General features: G+C 40.8%; 1 protein-coding gene across 8 annotated transcripts in view; it reads right to left on the reverse strand.

Moving 5' to 3' along the window:
* Positions 1-3,058: 3,058 nt before the first annotated feature.
* ADCY7 (adenylate cyclase 7) overlaps positions 3,059-12,114 on the reverse strand; it is a 124,436-nt gene continuing 115,380 nt past the window's right edge. For all 8 annotated transcript variants that reach the window (XM_020985151.2, XM_020985149.2, XM_078150077.1 and 5 more), the window contains 5 exons: positions 11,757-11,903; positions 10,069-10,176; positions 8,663-8,777; positions 5,103-5,227; positions 3,059-4,142 (listed from right to left, as the gene is read on the reverse strand). In XM_020985151.2, the coding sequence (XP_020840810.1) occupies positions 3,996-4,142; positions 5,103-5,227; positions 8,663-8,777; positions 10,069-10,176; positions 11,757-11,903 (642 nt within the window). In that variant the 3' untranslated portion in view covers positions 3,059-3,995. The remainder of the gene's footprint in view (positions 4,143-5,102; positions 5,228-8,662; positions 8,778-10,068; positions 10,177-11,756; positions 11,904-12,114) is intronic.

Consider the following 12,114-nt stretch of genomic DNA (forward strand, 5'->3'; position numbering starts at 1 on the left):
TTGAGAAAGGGGTAATCAGAAGGAAGTACTTCTGAGGAGGGGACAGGGTCAAAAGAAAGAATAGAATAAATGGGGGGGCAGGATAGGATTAAGGGAAATAGAGTTTACTTTTCACAACATGTCTACTATGGAAGTGTTTTGCATAACTGCACATGTATAGCCTGTATTGACTTGCTTGCCTTTTCAATGAGGGTGGGTAGGGTGGGAGGAAGGGAGAAAATCTGGAACCCAAAGTTTTAAAAACACATGTTAAAAAAAAAATAAAGAACCTTTTGTAAAAAAAAAATGTCCATTTTCTAAAATAAATCAACAGCTTTCTCTTTAAAAAAAACCAAAAAAACTGCATATTACCTGTTTAAATTGAGATTTGATAACTTTTGTTAAAGGCAACTCTTGGAGCTATCAGTTTTTGAATCATTATAGACAAAGTGGTTTATTCATAATTTTTTGCCAAAATCTTTAAATTTCATTCTAGGAAACAACCAAAAATAATTTGAGGGAATAAACATTGAAGAATCTATTTTAGACCAAGAGTTTTGACTTACATACTTCTCTGTAAACGAAAGTTCATCATTGTCCTTATCCCGATTCAGTAAAGTACAAAATACATCAAGGTACTAAACATTTCCAAATTGCAAGTTTATCTTATGAAATATTGCTGCTAATTAGAAATACCCTTGTTAAATTACTTATAAAAATGAAAAAATACTGTTTTGATACAAATATTGTAAAACATCAACGTCAGTGTAAGTCCCAGTTATTTACATGCACCTTCTAAAAATATACATATGTGGCATTATTCTGAACATATAAAAATTATACTAATAATTTTCTATTTCTCTTAGGAAATAGTTATAACATGTAAACTAAAGAACTTTACACTATTCCCCACTAGTCAATTTGACAAGTTCTTTCAGTAGGCCACTTTAGTAGATATTCTTAGAAAAGACCAATTTTGTTTAAATGTGTTGTAAAACGTGAACACTGCCACTTCCAAATATTTTTTCATTCGTATATTTTTCATTCTTTTTTCCTTCATCATTTTTATTCATCTTTTCATTCAAATAAATGTTTGTTTCTCCTAGCAGCTTCAGTCTGGAAAAACTTGCTAGACATTCTCATCTGAACAGAGTACTGTAAGTGAAAGCAAAGAAAAAACATTTGTGGCCAAATATCCAAACTGGTACAAACCTGTTTTTCCTTCCTGGACAGATTTTGCTTGATGACATATATCAAGTTCTGCTGATGCTTGCTTCAGTGAGGGATGGGAGAGATTCTGGTTTTTTGAGGCCATGGCAACTTTTAACACAAACTCATCCTGGTCCTGAGCCACTCTTTTTCATGCACATACTACCAGCACATGCTCCACAGTAAGTCACGATGGAGAGGCCACAAGGTGATGAGGTTTTTTGAGCCACATCAACATATTAGCACCATCTACTAAGTAACGGAGGGGTTGTGATCTGTGTCTGTGAAAGGAGTGCCCACCCCAATAAAAGCATAGCTCTGTTTCATCTGCTGAAGAGAAACATTGCTTCATTTTTCATACAGTTAAATCAGGTGCTTCATAGGATTTCAGATACCAGCCATTAGTGGTAGAAAACATTTGTATTCCAAAAGTATTAGAAGAGACTTCAGAGGCTGTATATTCTAACCCATACCTAAGTAAGAAGGTATAACAAGTTTTTATCCAGATTTTCATGAAGACCTCTAGGGCAGAGGGACCCACCCCACCCCAGGGCGGCCCACCCCATCTTTGCATAGTTTCCTTCAGTCAAGCCTAAATTGGCCTCTTTGCAACTCCTACCTATTGTGCCTTGTTTGGCCCCCAGAAACAAATCTAATTCTTCATATTTAAAGATAGTTATTTTATCTTTCCCAGACAACTCAAGCCTTTTCCAGGTCAAATTGCTCCAGTTCGTTCAATAAATCTTCATGTTTGGTACACTTGAGGCCCTTCACCATCCTGATTGCCTTCCTCTAGACACTCCAGTTTTTCATCATCATCCTTAAAATGTAGAATGCAGAACTCAATACAAATATGACTAAGTCCTAATTAGCTCCACTAATGAATCATATGAAGTGATCATATGTAATAAGGATTCATACTATTTGAAGTTATAATTCTATAAAATACAGTGATTGGTTCTAGCACAATGGAAATACACAATGCAAATTCAAATAATGCAAACACTTCTGGGAATTCATCATTTGTATTAATTGGGACCTAACTGTACTCCAGATTTGGTCTGACCAGGACAAAGAATTAGAACAAAATTGTTCCTAAGAGTCTCACATATATCCCGGAAGAGAACCTGTTACCTCTGGATCACAAAAGGCCTTTTCTGTTTACTTAAGTTGCTGTAAACATCTTTGAAAGTGCTTCTGGTATTAGTGAACCCCAGCCTCTATGTGGAAAACTAAATCTGGATGAGACAAACTGAATGGTAATCTGCCTCACCTCACCTCTGTGAGGCTATTTGCAGGAATTTGACTAGATAACCTCCAAAGTACCTTCAACTCTAAATCTACAATCCTATGAAAGCACACTGCTGTTCTTAACAGCCAGGACACTTAAAAGAATATTTCATACACTTGGCTTGTTTCCAAAGGGAGATGAAGAGTCACTCTGATTTAGAATAAGAGTATGTCTGCATTTCTGTGAAGGAAAATGTTAGATGAGATATCACACCTGCACAAAGATGGGAGAGGATTTCCTGTTGGGGGGTTCCCCTGCCTGGGTTACTTGACTTGTGGGATCTTCCTTTCTATGTGCTCAATGGTTCAAGTAGCTCTTAAAGTTCTTACTGCAAGTTCATGCTGAACGACTCTCTCCATGCTACATATGTACTTCTTTCCTCTGGTCTGAAAAGTAACAGCATAGCTTAAAAGCAGATGGTTTCTCACCTACTTATAATGTAAGATTAATGATGCATGATGTGTATAATATTCATCCAATAGAGAGATGAGGGATAGGACTTAGCACCTAAACAAAGGCTTTTTTTCCCTATACCTCTACCTTCTGAGAGAACCCAACTGAAAATTCTTGCAGAGAAAATTTGATTTTAGAGCCAAAGTGACCCTATTTAATGCCCAGTACAAAAACTAAACACGAAATCATGGCATTGACTTCTTGGGTTTTTAAGTCAGTTTAAAAAGACAGATGACAGACTTAAAGCTTAATTTTTCCAGCACTGAGAAGTCCTTTTAAAATGTCCCATTAATAATGTATCCATTTAGAACAAACCCATGGGAACATGGGGAAACAGAAGAACAGCAAGTAGGAACAGTTGGTAATTATCTGCAGTAATGTTGCCTTTTAAACACTTACACTCCATTGTTTGAAATCTCCTAGAAATGAAAAAAAAAGCCTTTAGGGTTTTTATTTTTTTTTCCCTATGGAACAAAGGTTTTATCTGGGAGGCCTAGCCCTGTTGTTAACTTACTAAGAAAGTCAACTGGTGTTCATTCCCATAGTCCTTTCACAGAAGTGATTCCTCCCGTAGGTAACCAGAGCATAGTCAGGGGCTCATCCAAAGCCCTACAGAAAATTCATTTTAAAGCAACATTAGACACAGGATCTGACTATGTCAAATAGTGTCTTTTTGTTGCTATGAAGTCACTAGATGGCACTCTATGCTGTAACAGCTTCCAGGTACAGTTCTAGTCCAAACTCCTGCCTTCCGTCCCAGGAACAGCTCTACAAGATCCGCAGCAAGACCATGCCAAGAAGCTTGGGATATCCCATGCTGTTGGTACCTTGAGGCCTAACCCTTCAGGAGTTTTTTCTAAAAGTCTCAGTGCTGTAGTTGGTTTAGGCCAAAAGCAGAGTCTCATGTCCAAGAGATGGGAAATTCTTTAAAGCAATTCCAAGCCAAGGAGATAATAGCTTTTTCTGCCTGTCAAGAAAGTTTCAAGTGCTGAGCCCATCGATCCTCTCCTTTACTCGCATAAGAAGCTCAAAGTAATTAAACCTCCCAATCCAGTGAAATTCCTCAGTTTAGCCCCATCCCTTGGAACTTAGTGGTATCAGTACAGACAAAGTAAGTTCTTAGCTCTCCTTTGCCTTTGACATTGATCAGTCCCCGGCATTCACAAGAATAGCCCAGCTTCTGGAGGATGGTACAGGTCTCCTCGGTAACCTGCAAAGGAAAACAAGCCAGTCTTTGCCTTTGTGAAAGAAGAAATAAATCTCTGAGTAGAGATTACATGCATAATTAGCTTCTATCAATGCAGCTCACAACATTGAACAGAAGGTATTTTTGAGCAGCTGTGGACAGAAAAATCTGTCACCCAGCAGCCAACATTTAGGCCATGAGCCTCTCTGGATCTTTCCTCAGGCAGCAAACAGCGTGACAGTGACTCTGTGCCTATCTTCTGCAGCCTACAGGGGTCTAGATCCTGTCCTTTGCTAATGGAGCTTCTGAGAATCCAGGGCTCTTCTCTGTACTACTAGGGCAGGACCTTCAGTGGACATACACATAGACCCATTGAATGTTAGACATCCATTTATCCCTTGAACAAAAATGTATTAAGCACTTATGATGTGTGAGGCACTGCGCCAAGCCCTAGGGAATTGATTTATTTGGTGGGAATGGGAGAAGAGGGTACACCTGTAATTTCATCAGCATGGGGAATTCCCTTCCATCCCTGAAATAACCTCATATTTATTTTGTATATACTTATATTCATACATGTTTTCTCTCCTGACCCAATGTAAATTTCTTGAGGGCAGGGAGCATCTCATTGTTATCTATTCCCAGAGCCTAGTACAGTTTCTGGCACAACAAAATGCTTGTGGATTAGGCATGGGAGACAGTCCAGGCACAAATCGGAAGGCAGGGGATAGAATCCTAAATTAGTCCAACCCACAGAATTTACAGAGGAGGAAAAGCCCAATGAGACCTCACTTTCCTCTATAAAGATGAGAGGATTGAGCTAGATGCTCCCCAAGGGCCTTTCCACCTCAAGTCCAGGATGAGGATGCACCTTACCCAGGGTCACAAAGTAACAAAGCCAGGACTCCAAACTCCCACTCCAGGACTCTTTCCAGCACAACTGCCTGTAATCTCATTAGAAGATTTCTTTCATTTTTTTTTTACCTGGATTTTCCCCAGTTCTCCAGTACTTTCCATTCGGCTGGCAACATTGACTGTGTTTCCCCAGATATCATACTGAGGTTTTCGTGCGCCAATCACCCCAGCTATGACAGGCCCGTGGTTGATGCCTGAAGAAAGTATTTGAATTGAGTTCAGTGTAGGGATCAGCTATAGGACTTCTAGACAGAAGCACATGGAGCAAGCCTTTCACTGAAAGGAAGCCTTGATGGAAACCAGAAAAATCTATTTTCCAAACCAAGAATACTGTACTGGTCTACATACCTAAAATAATGAGATCTCTTTGGGGGTAGGGGGGAGACAAGTTTAGTCATCTCCTGAAAAATAATACCAATGGTAGTTCAAAGTCAAGTTTTATACAAATCAAGGGAGGGAAAAGCTTCTGTCTATAATTGGACCAATATAGAATTAAAATTAATTTTTAAAAACTGACTAAGGCGTTCTGCTGCCGGGATCCAAGATGGCAGAGTAAAAAGGTAGTTGCTCTCACTCTCCCCTGTCAATCTCTGAAAACCCAGAAAATATCACCCCAGAAAAAAACCCTGGAACACCTGAACTAGAAGAAAGACGGGGAGCAGCCGTGCAGCAGCCCAGCAAACGGGTCTCCCAGTGCCTCAGAAAAAATAAGGGAAGCAGCACTACAAAAGGCCCCAGGCAGATAAGTACCCTGTAGCATTCATCTGAAAAGAGCTGAAGAAAGCAACCTAAAGTCTTCCTAAAGTCTAAGCCTTGCTGATTCCAGCCCAACAACAGGTAAACTGTCAGAACCTCCAACTGTCAACCAGGAAGAGATCCTGAAACTCAGGTGGTAGAGCAGGCAAACACCAACACCTGGACCTCCAAGTGCCTCAGTGGGGGGGGGAGGGAACTGGTGGAAACCAGCTCAGAAAACCACCAGGAGCCTTGGCAATCTACCGCAATGGAATCTCCCAGTGCATTAGCAGAAACGAGGGAGACAACAGTGCAAGAGCCCCCAGGCAGATAAACACCCTGCAGCACCCATCTAAAAGGAGCTGAAGAAAGCTAAAGAAAAGGAAAAGCAGGCAACCTAGAACTGCCTGAAAGTTCCAGCCTTGCTGATTCCAGCCCAACATGAGGTAAGCTGCCAGAAACCTACAGCCTCCAATTGCCAACATAAGAGGCCCCAGCACACAAAGCCAGTGACCAAGACCTAGGCTCCCAACACAAGAAGCTTGGGTCAGTGCCCTCTGTTCCCCAGCAGGAGAGCTCAATCTCTTTAAAGGCCAGGGAATAAAGAAACACCATGAGTAAAAAGAAATGTACCATAGATTCATATTATGAGAAGAGTGAAGATCAAGACAGAAATTCTGAAGAGGACAACATTGTCAACAAACCCACATCTACAAAGTCAAAAGGAAATATGAACTGGTCAGAAGCCCAAAAAGCCTTCTTAGAAGAGCTCAAGAAGGATTTTAAAAGTCAAATGAGAGGTAGAAGAGTCCTTAAAAATACAATTGGCCAATTGGAAAAAAATACACTGAAGAAAACAAGTCCCTAAAAAACACAATTGGCCAATTGAAGAGGAAGGACAAACTAACAGAGAGTACACTGAAGAAAACAAATCCCTAAAAACAATTGGCCAATTGAAGAAGGAAGTACAAAACTAACAGAAGAAAAAATCTGTTAAAAACTAGAATTGGACAAATGGAAACTAATGACTCTATGAGAAGCAAGAATCAGTCAAACAGAAACAAAAAAATGAAAAAATTGGATGAAAACATAAAATACCTCATCGGTAAAACAACCGACCTGGAAAATCGACTCAGGAGAGACAATTTAAAAATCATTGGACTACCTGAAAATCATGATGAAAAAAAGAGCCTGGACAGTATCTTTCAGGAAATCATAAAGGAAAACTGCCCTGAAGTCCTAGAACCAGAAGGTAAAATAACCATAGAAAGAATACACTGCTCACCACCTGAAAGAGATCCCAAATTGACAACCAAGGAATATAATAGCAAAATTCCAAAATTACCAGATGAAAGAGAAGGTGCTGCAAGCAGCCAGAAAGAAACAATTTAAATATCATGGAACCACAGTCAGGATTACACAGGACCTTGCAGCTTCTACATTAAAAGACCGCAGGGCGTGGAACATGATATTCTGTAAGGCAAAGGAGCTTGGAATGCAGCCAAGGATCAACTACCCTGCAAAAATGAGCATGATTTTTCAAGGGAGGAGATGGATATTCAATGAAATAGGAGACTTCCAAACCTTCCTGATAAAAAGACCAGAGCTCAACAAAAAATTTGATCTTCAAGTACAAGATTCAAGAAAGACATAAAAAGGTAAATGAGACAGAAAGATACAAAATGTTGTTAATAAGGTGGACTGTTTACATCCCTACAAGGGAAGATGACACTTGCAACTCTTGAGAACTGTGTTGTTATTACACCATGTTAAAGGAGTATACATAAAGGGGTGGATATTAGTTGACTTTGATGTAATGATAAAAAAAAAGTCTAATCAAGTGGGTTAAACAGATCCAAGTAAGTGGATTAGTCTGATCTTACTGAGAAAGGAGGAGGCAGACAAGGGTAGATTACATTACAGGAAAAGACAGAAAATCCTATTACAGCAGAGGGAAAGAAGGGAGGGGGGTGAGCATTGTTTGAACCTTGCTCTCATCAGATTTAGCTCAAGAAGGGCATAATATAATCAGTTAGGTATAGAAATCTAACTTGCCCTATAGGCAGTAGGAGGGAAAAGGGGAAAGAAAAGGGGGGGGAAGACGGGAGGGAAGCAGCAGTAAGACTAAAGAGGAAGAAAAGGGAAAGGAATAATAAAAGGGGGAAGGGACTGAAGGAGGCAGTGGTCAAAAGCAAAACACTAGTGAAGGGGGGGGGAAGGAAAAAGGAGAAAGAAAAGCAAAGTACTGGTGATGGGGGGAAGGGAGAGAGGAGAAAGAAAAGCATAAACAAGTGGGAAAAAAGGATGGAGAAAAAGACACAGATAGTAATCATAACTGTGAAAGTTGAATCGCTATCTTTTTTTTCTCTTCTGTTGAGTTTTGTTTCCTCTTTCTGGTGATTCCTCCTATTGGTTTTAATTTTTCTTACAACTTCACTAACGTGAAAATATGTTTAATAGGAATGTAAATGTATAGTCTATATCACATTGTGCACCGTCTTGGGGAGGGTGGTGGGGAAGAAGGGGGAGAAAAATTTTAAACTCAAAAGCATATGGAAGTGATTGTTGATAAATCAAAATAAATTAATAAAATATGCAAAAAATAAAAATAAAAATAATAAAAATTGACTAAAATCCCAGATGAAATAAAAATATGGCTTCATTTAGACATTCAGAAGAACTTCCCAGCCCTTGGAATATTATCATGAAAGAAAACACCTGGGAATTTTAGAGAAAGAAATTAAGAGGTGGCTTTCTACCTCTAATAATATGTAAAAGTAGGTCTTCCTGGAAGCAAGCTGGTGGGATGTACTACATGGCCATATAAAGTCACCCCCTCCACGTCCCCTGCCTCTTTCCACCAGGATCCCTTGACTCCCCTTAGGTGAACTCACCAACCCGGAGGCGAAAGGTGTTGAAGGAGTGTCTGTTGATGCCATCCAGCTTGTTCATCAGGGCAATGCTGTATTCCACCATGATGCCTATGTGGGCATGCTGGCGCTCCTGATCCTGACAAAGGCATATACTTTTAGAGCTTATGTGACCCCGGAAAAGTGCTTGTCAAATGCTCTTTATCCTTCTTCACTACCCACAGCACTGCCTTCTTTGCTCCTATGCACATCCACTTAATACCTTAAATGAAGACTTTCCTGGAAACCAAGTGGAGGCTGAGGCATGGTATAGCTGGGGCAGGTGAGTTTTCTGGGGGAGGTGGCAAGCAGGAATAGGAGACAAGGATTAGGGTGCCATGTCTGGTCCTGAAGCGCTGTGGGGAGCTTTGTCTCCTGATTCTGCCCCTGCCCATGCTGCCCCAGAAAGCAGATAGAGACAGGAAAAGGCTCCCCACTTTGAAGTCATCTAGCCAGGTAGGATGATGACCTACCCAACACCTATTAGGCATTACCCAAGAGATAAGCCCAAAGTACTCAGATTTTTGCCACTGTCTCCCTTGCTGGACGCCAGCCAACAGGGTAAGGGTCCCCACTCCCTGCCCTGCCCACTCTACTTCAACAACCTAAAGGTTCAGGGACTAGAGAAAGGCTGAATGGATTGTGATGTATCAATGCATTGGGATGTTACTGAACCATTTAAAAATCACAAATATTAAAAATACAAAGAAATGTTACAGAATGAAGGAAGTTACAATCAGAACAGCAGCACAGAAAGGTAGGAGTCAGAAAACCTAAATTCAAATACCCACTTCAGCACTGACGACCATAAAATATTCACTTCATTCTACACGTGAAGAAACTGAGGCCCAAAAAACTCAAGTGACTCATCCAAGGTCACAGAATTGTTAAGCAGCAACAATAGCACCTGCCTACGAACTGTTTATATGACCATATGCAAATCACAATCTCTCTAAGCTCCTATTTCCTCATCAGCAAAATGGGAATAATTATGCCTGTATTCCTTCACAGTGTTGTTGTAAGGAAATGGTTTTGTAAGCATTGAGAAATGGGAGTTATTATCATACCAAGACTATTAAAAAAAATGAGAAACAGAAAGAAAGAAAGAAAGAAAGAAAGAAAGAAAGAAAGAAGAAAGAAGAAAGAAAGAAAGAAAGAAAAAGAAAGAAAGAAAGAAATCTGACAGACATAGGAGAAAAAGGCCAGAAAGAAAAAGAATTTAAATGCTATTACAATTTTGCTGAAATTCATATATATGGCTTCCTTTTATAAAAAAAATATATATATAATTTTGGGTTTACAATTCTATAATTAACCTCACTTATTATTATTGTTTATAATTCAAATAACCTATTTTAAATTATTATACTTTTGATAGTTTGGGGCTATACCTGGTTATTTTCCTGTCCAGGGGTGAGGCTGAGCCCAGCAGCTGCCATGTAGGTGCTACCAATAGTCTTAATCTTCTCCACCCCACTGAATTTGGGCTTTAGCAGGAGCTGTAGGAAGGAAGGAAAGAAGAATGTCAAAGACTCTTCCCTAGTGGGAAACTGGCCCCATCCATGCTCCATCTTCAGAAAGCTGTCCATGAGCATCACTGGGGCTCATGCCTTCCCAACTGAAATTCCACTAAATAACTCAGATCCCTCCCTTATGAAAAAGCAATTTTGGACCCCATCCCCATTCTCACCTCGCTATTTCAGTTTTAATGAAAAAATATAACTTAAGGAAAAAGAGCATAGGGAACCCTGGCCTCACTCAGTCTTCTCCCCACTCTGGAACTCAGTTTTGCCAATGGGGAAGACCACCCCTGCTGCTCCCACTCTCCAAAGAAAATATTACTGTCAAACATTCGAAACTCTGAAAAGAGAAGGGAAGATGTGTATTACCACGATAACATCTGCCAGGCATTAACTGTAAAGCTGTAAACTCTCCTCGAGTCACCAGTGGTATAATTCTGGGAGAGTGATTTTCCCTGCCTGGGTCTTGTTTTTGTCATTTATGAAATATTCTGTAGACATGTGATATGATTATTGGAGGCCTTGAGAATAACATCATTACAGAATTGTAGCATATTCAGTCTGGAAGTAACTTTAAGAATCATCTAGGCAATTCCACTCTTTTTACAAATTAGGAAACTGAGATTTAACGGAAGGCCACGTATTTGTCCGAATTGGAGAGTTAGTGGTAGCGCTGGGATTCAAACCCAGGTCTTCTGATTAGCAAGCCAGTGTCCTTCCCTCTACAACGCAGCTAAGCCTCAATTTCCACCTCTGTAGAATGAGCACAAAAATAGGGCTGTGGTAGTGTTTCGTAAACCATACAGGGCTAAGGCCACTAGGTGGCACCATATGGCATAGATCACCAGGCCTGCAGTCAGGAAGATTCATCCTGAATTCAAATGTGGCCTCACACACTTACTAGCTTTGTGAACCTGGGCAAGTCACTTAACCCTATTTGCCTCCGTTTCCTCATCTGTCAAATGAACTGGAGAAAGAAATGGCAGACCACTCCATTAAAAGAAAACCCCAAATGGGGTCACAGAGTAGGACATGATTCAACAACGACAATAAACAGGCTAAAGAAATGGATATGGCTCTTATAATGGCAAACACTAAGCTGATTCCCACCCCCATCCTCCTTAAGCACCCAAGCATTTGTCTTGGCCCCTTCTCTCCACTGTTAATGTATATCCTGGCAAGGTGCCTTTTTTTTTAGTTTTTTTTTGGTGAGGCAATTGGGGTTAAGTGACTTGCCCAGAGTCACACAGCTAGTAAGTGTCAAGTGCCTGAGGCCAGATTTGAACTCAGGTCCTCCTGACTCCAAGGCAGAGCTCTATCCACTGTGCCACCTCGCTGCCCCAGCAAGGTACCTTTTAACAGCAACCTGAGCCAAGTGGAATTAGGAAAGGAACCTGAAAGTATTAATACAGCACACAAATATTTCATCCAGTATGTCCCAAAGCAAACATTAATCTGTTTGGCGATAGCCCGTGGGGGGTGACATGTGCCTCTACTCCTCCCCCCCACTGCCCCGCACTGTGAGCACAGTCCCCTGGCCTCCACAGCCTCAGTGGTACCTCATCAAAGTCAGCGATGATCTCATTTAGCAGCCTCAAACACTCCAGTCCCTCTTTGTTGACGTCACACTCCGTGTAGAACACTTTGAAATCAGGCACGGATGCAAACATGACACAAACGCAGTCGTAAGATTGATGGTACCAGTCCTGAGGGCAGCAAGAGGGAAATTTTACTTCCTACCTCCCATCCGCCCGCCCACAGAGCCTGCCCAAGACCCAACCCCAGGAGGACACTGGGACACAGGAGACCTCTCCAGGCCTGCATGCATCAGACTATCAGGCGCCTTCTCTGGAAAACAAGGAGATGCAGTGGAAGGAGCTCTGGCCTGAGAACTAGGGCCCAGTTTTTTTCCAACTT

The sequence above is a fragment of the Phascolarctos cinereus genome, unplaced genomic scaffold (assembly GCF_003287225.1).
Source record: "Phascolarctos cinereus isolate Bilbo 61053 unplaced genomic scaffold, phaCin_HiC Scaffold_2;HRSCAF=192, whole genome shotgun sequence".
Classification (NCBI taxonomy): domain Eukaryota; kingdom Metazoa; phylum Chordata; class Mammalia; order Diprotodontia; family Phascolarctidae; genus Phascolarctos; species Phascolarctos cinereus.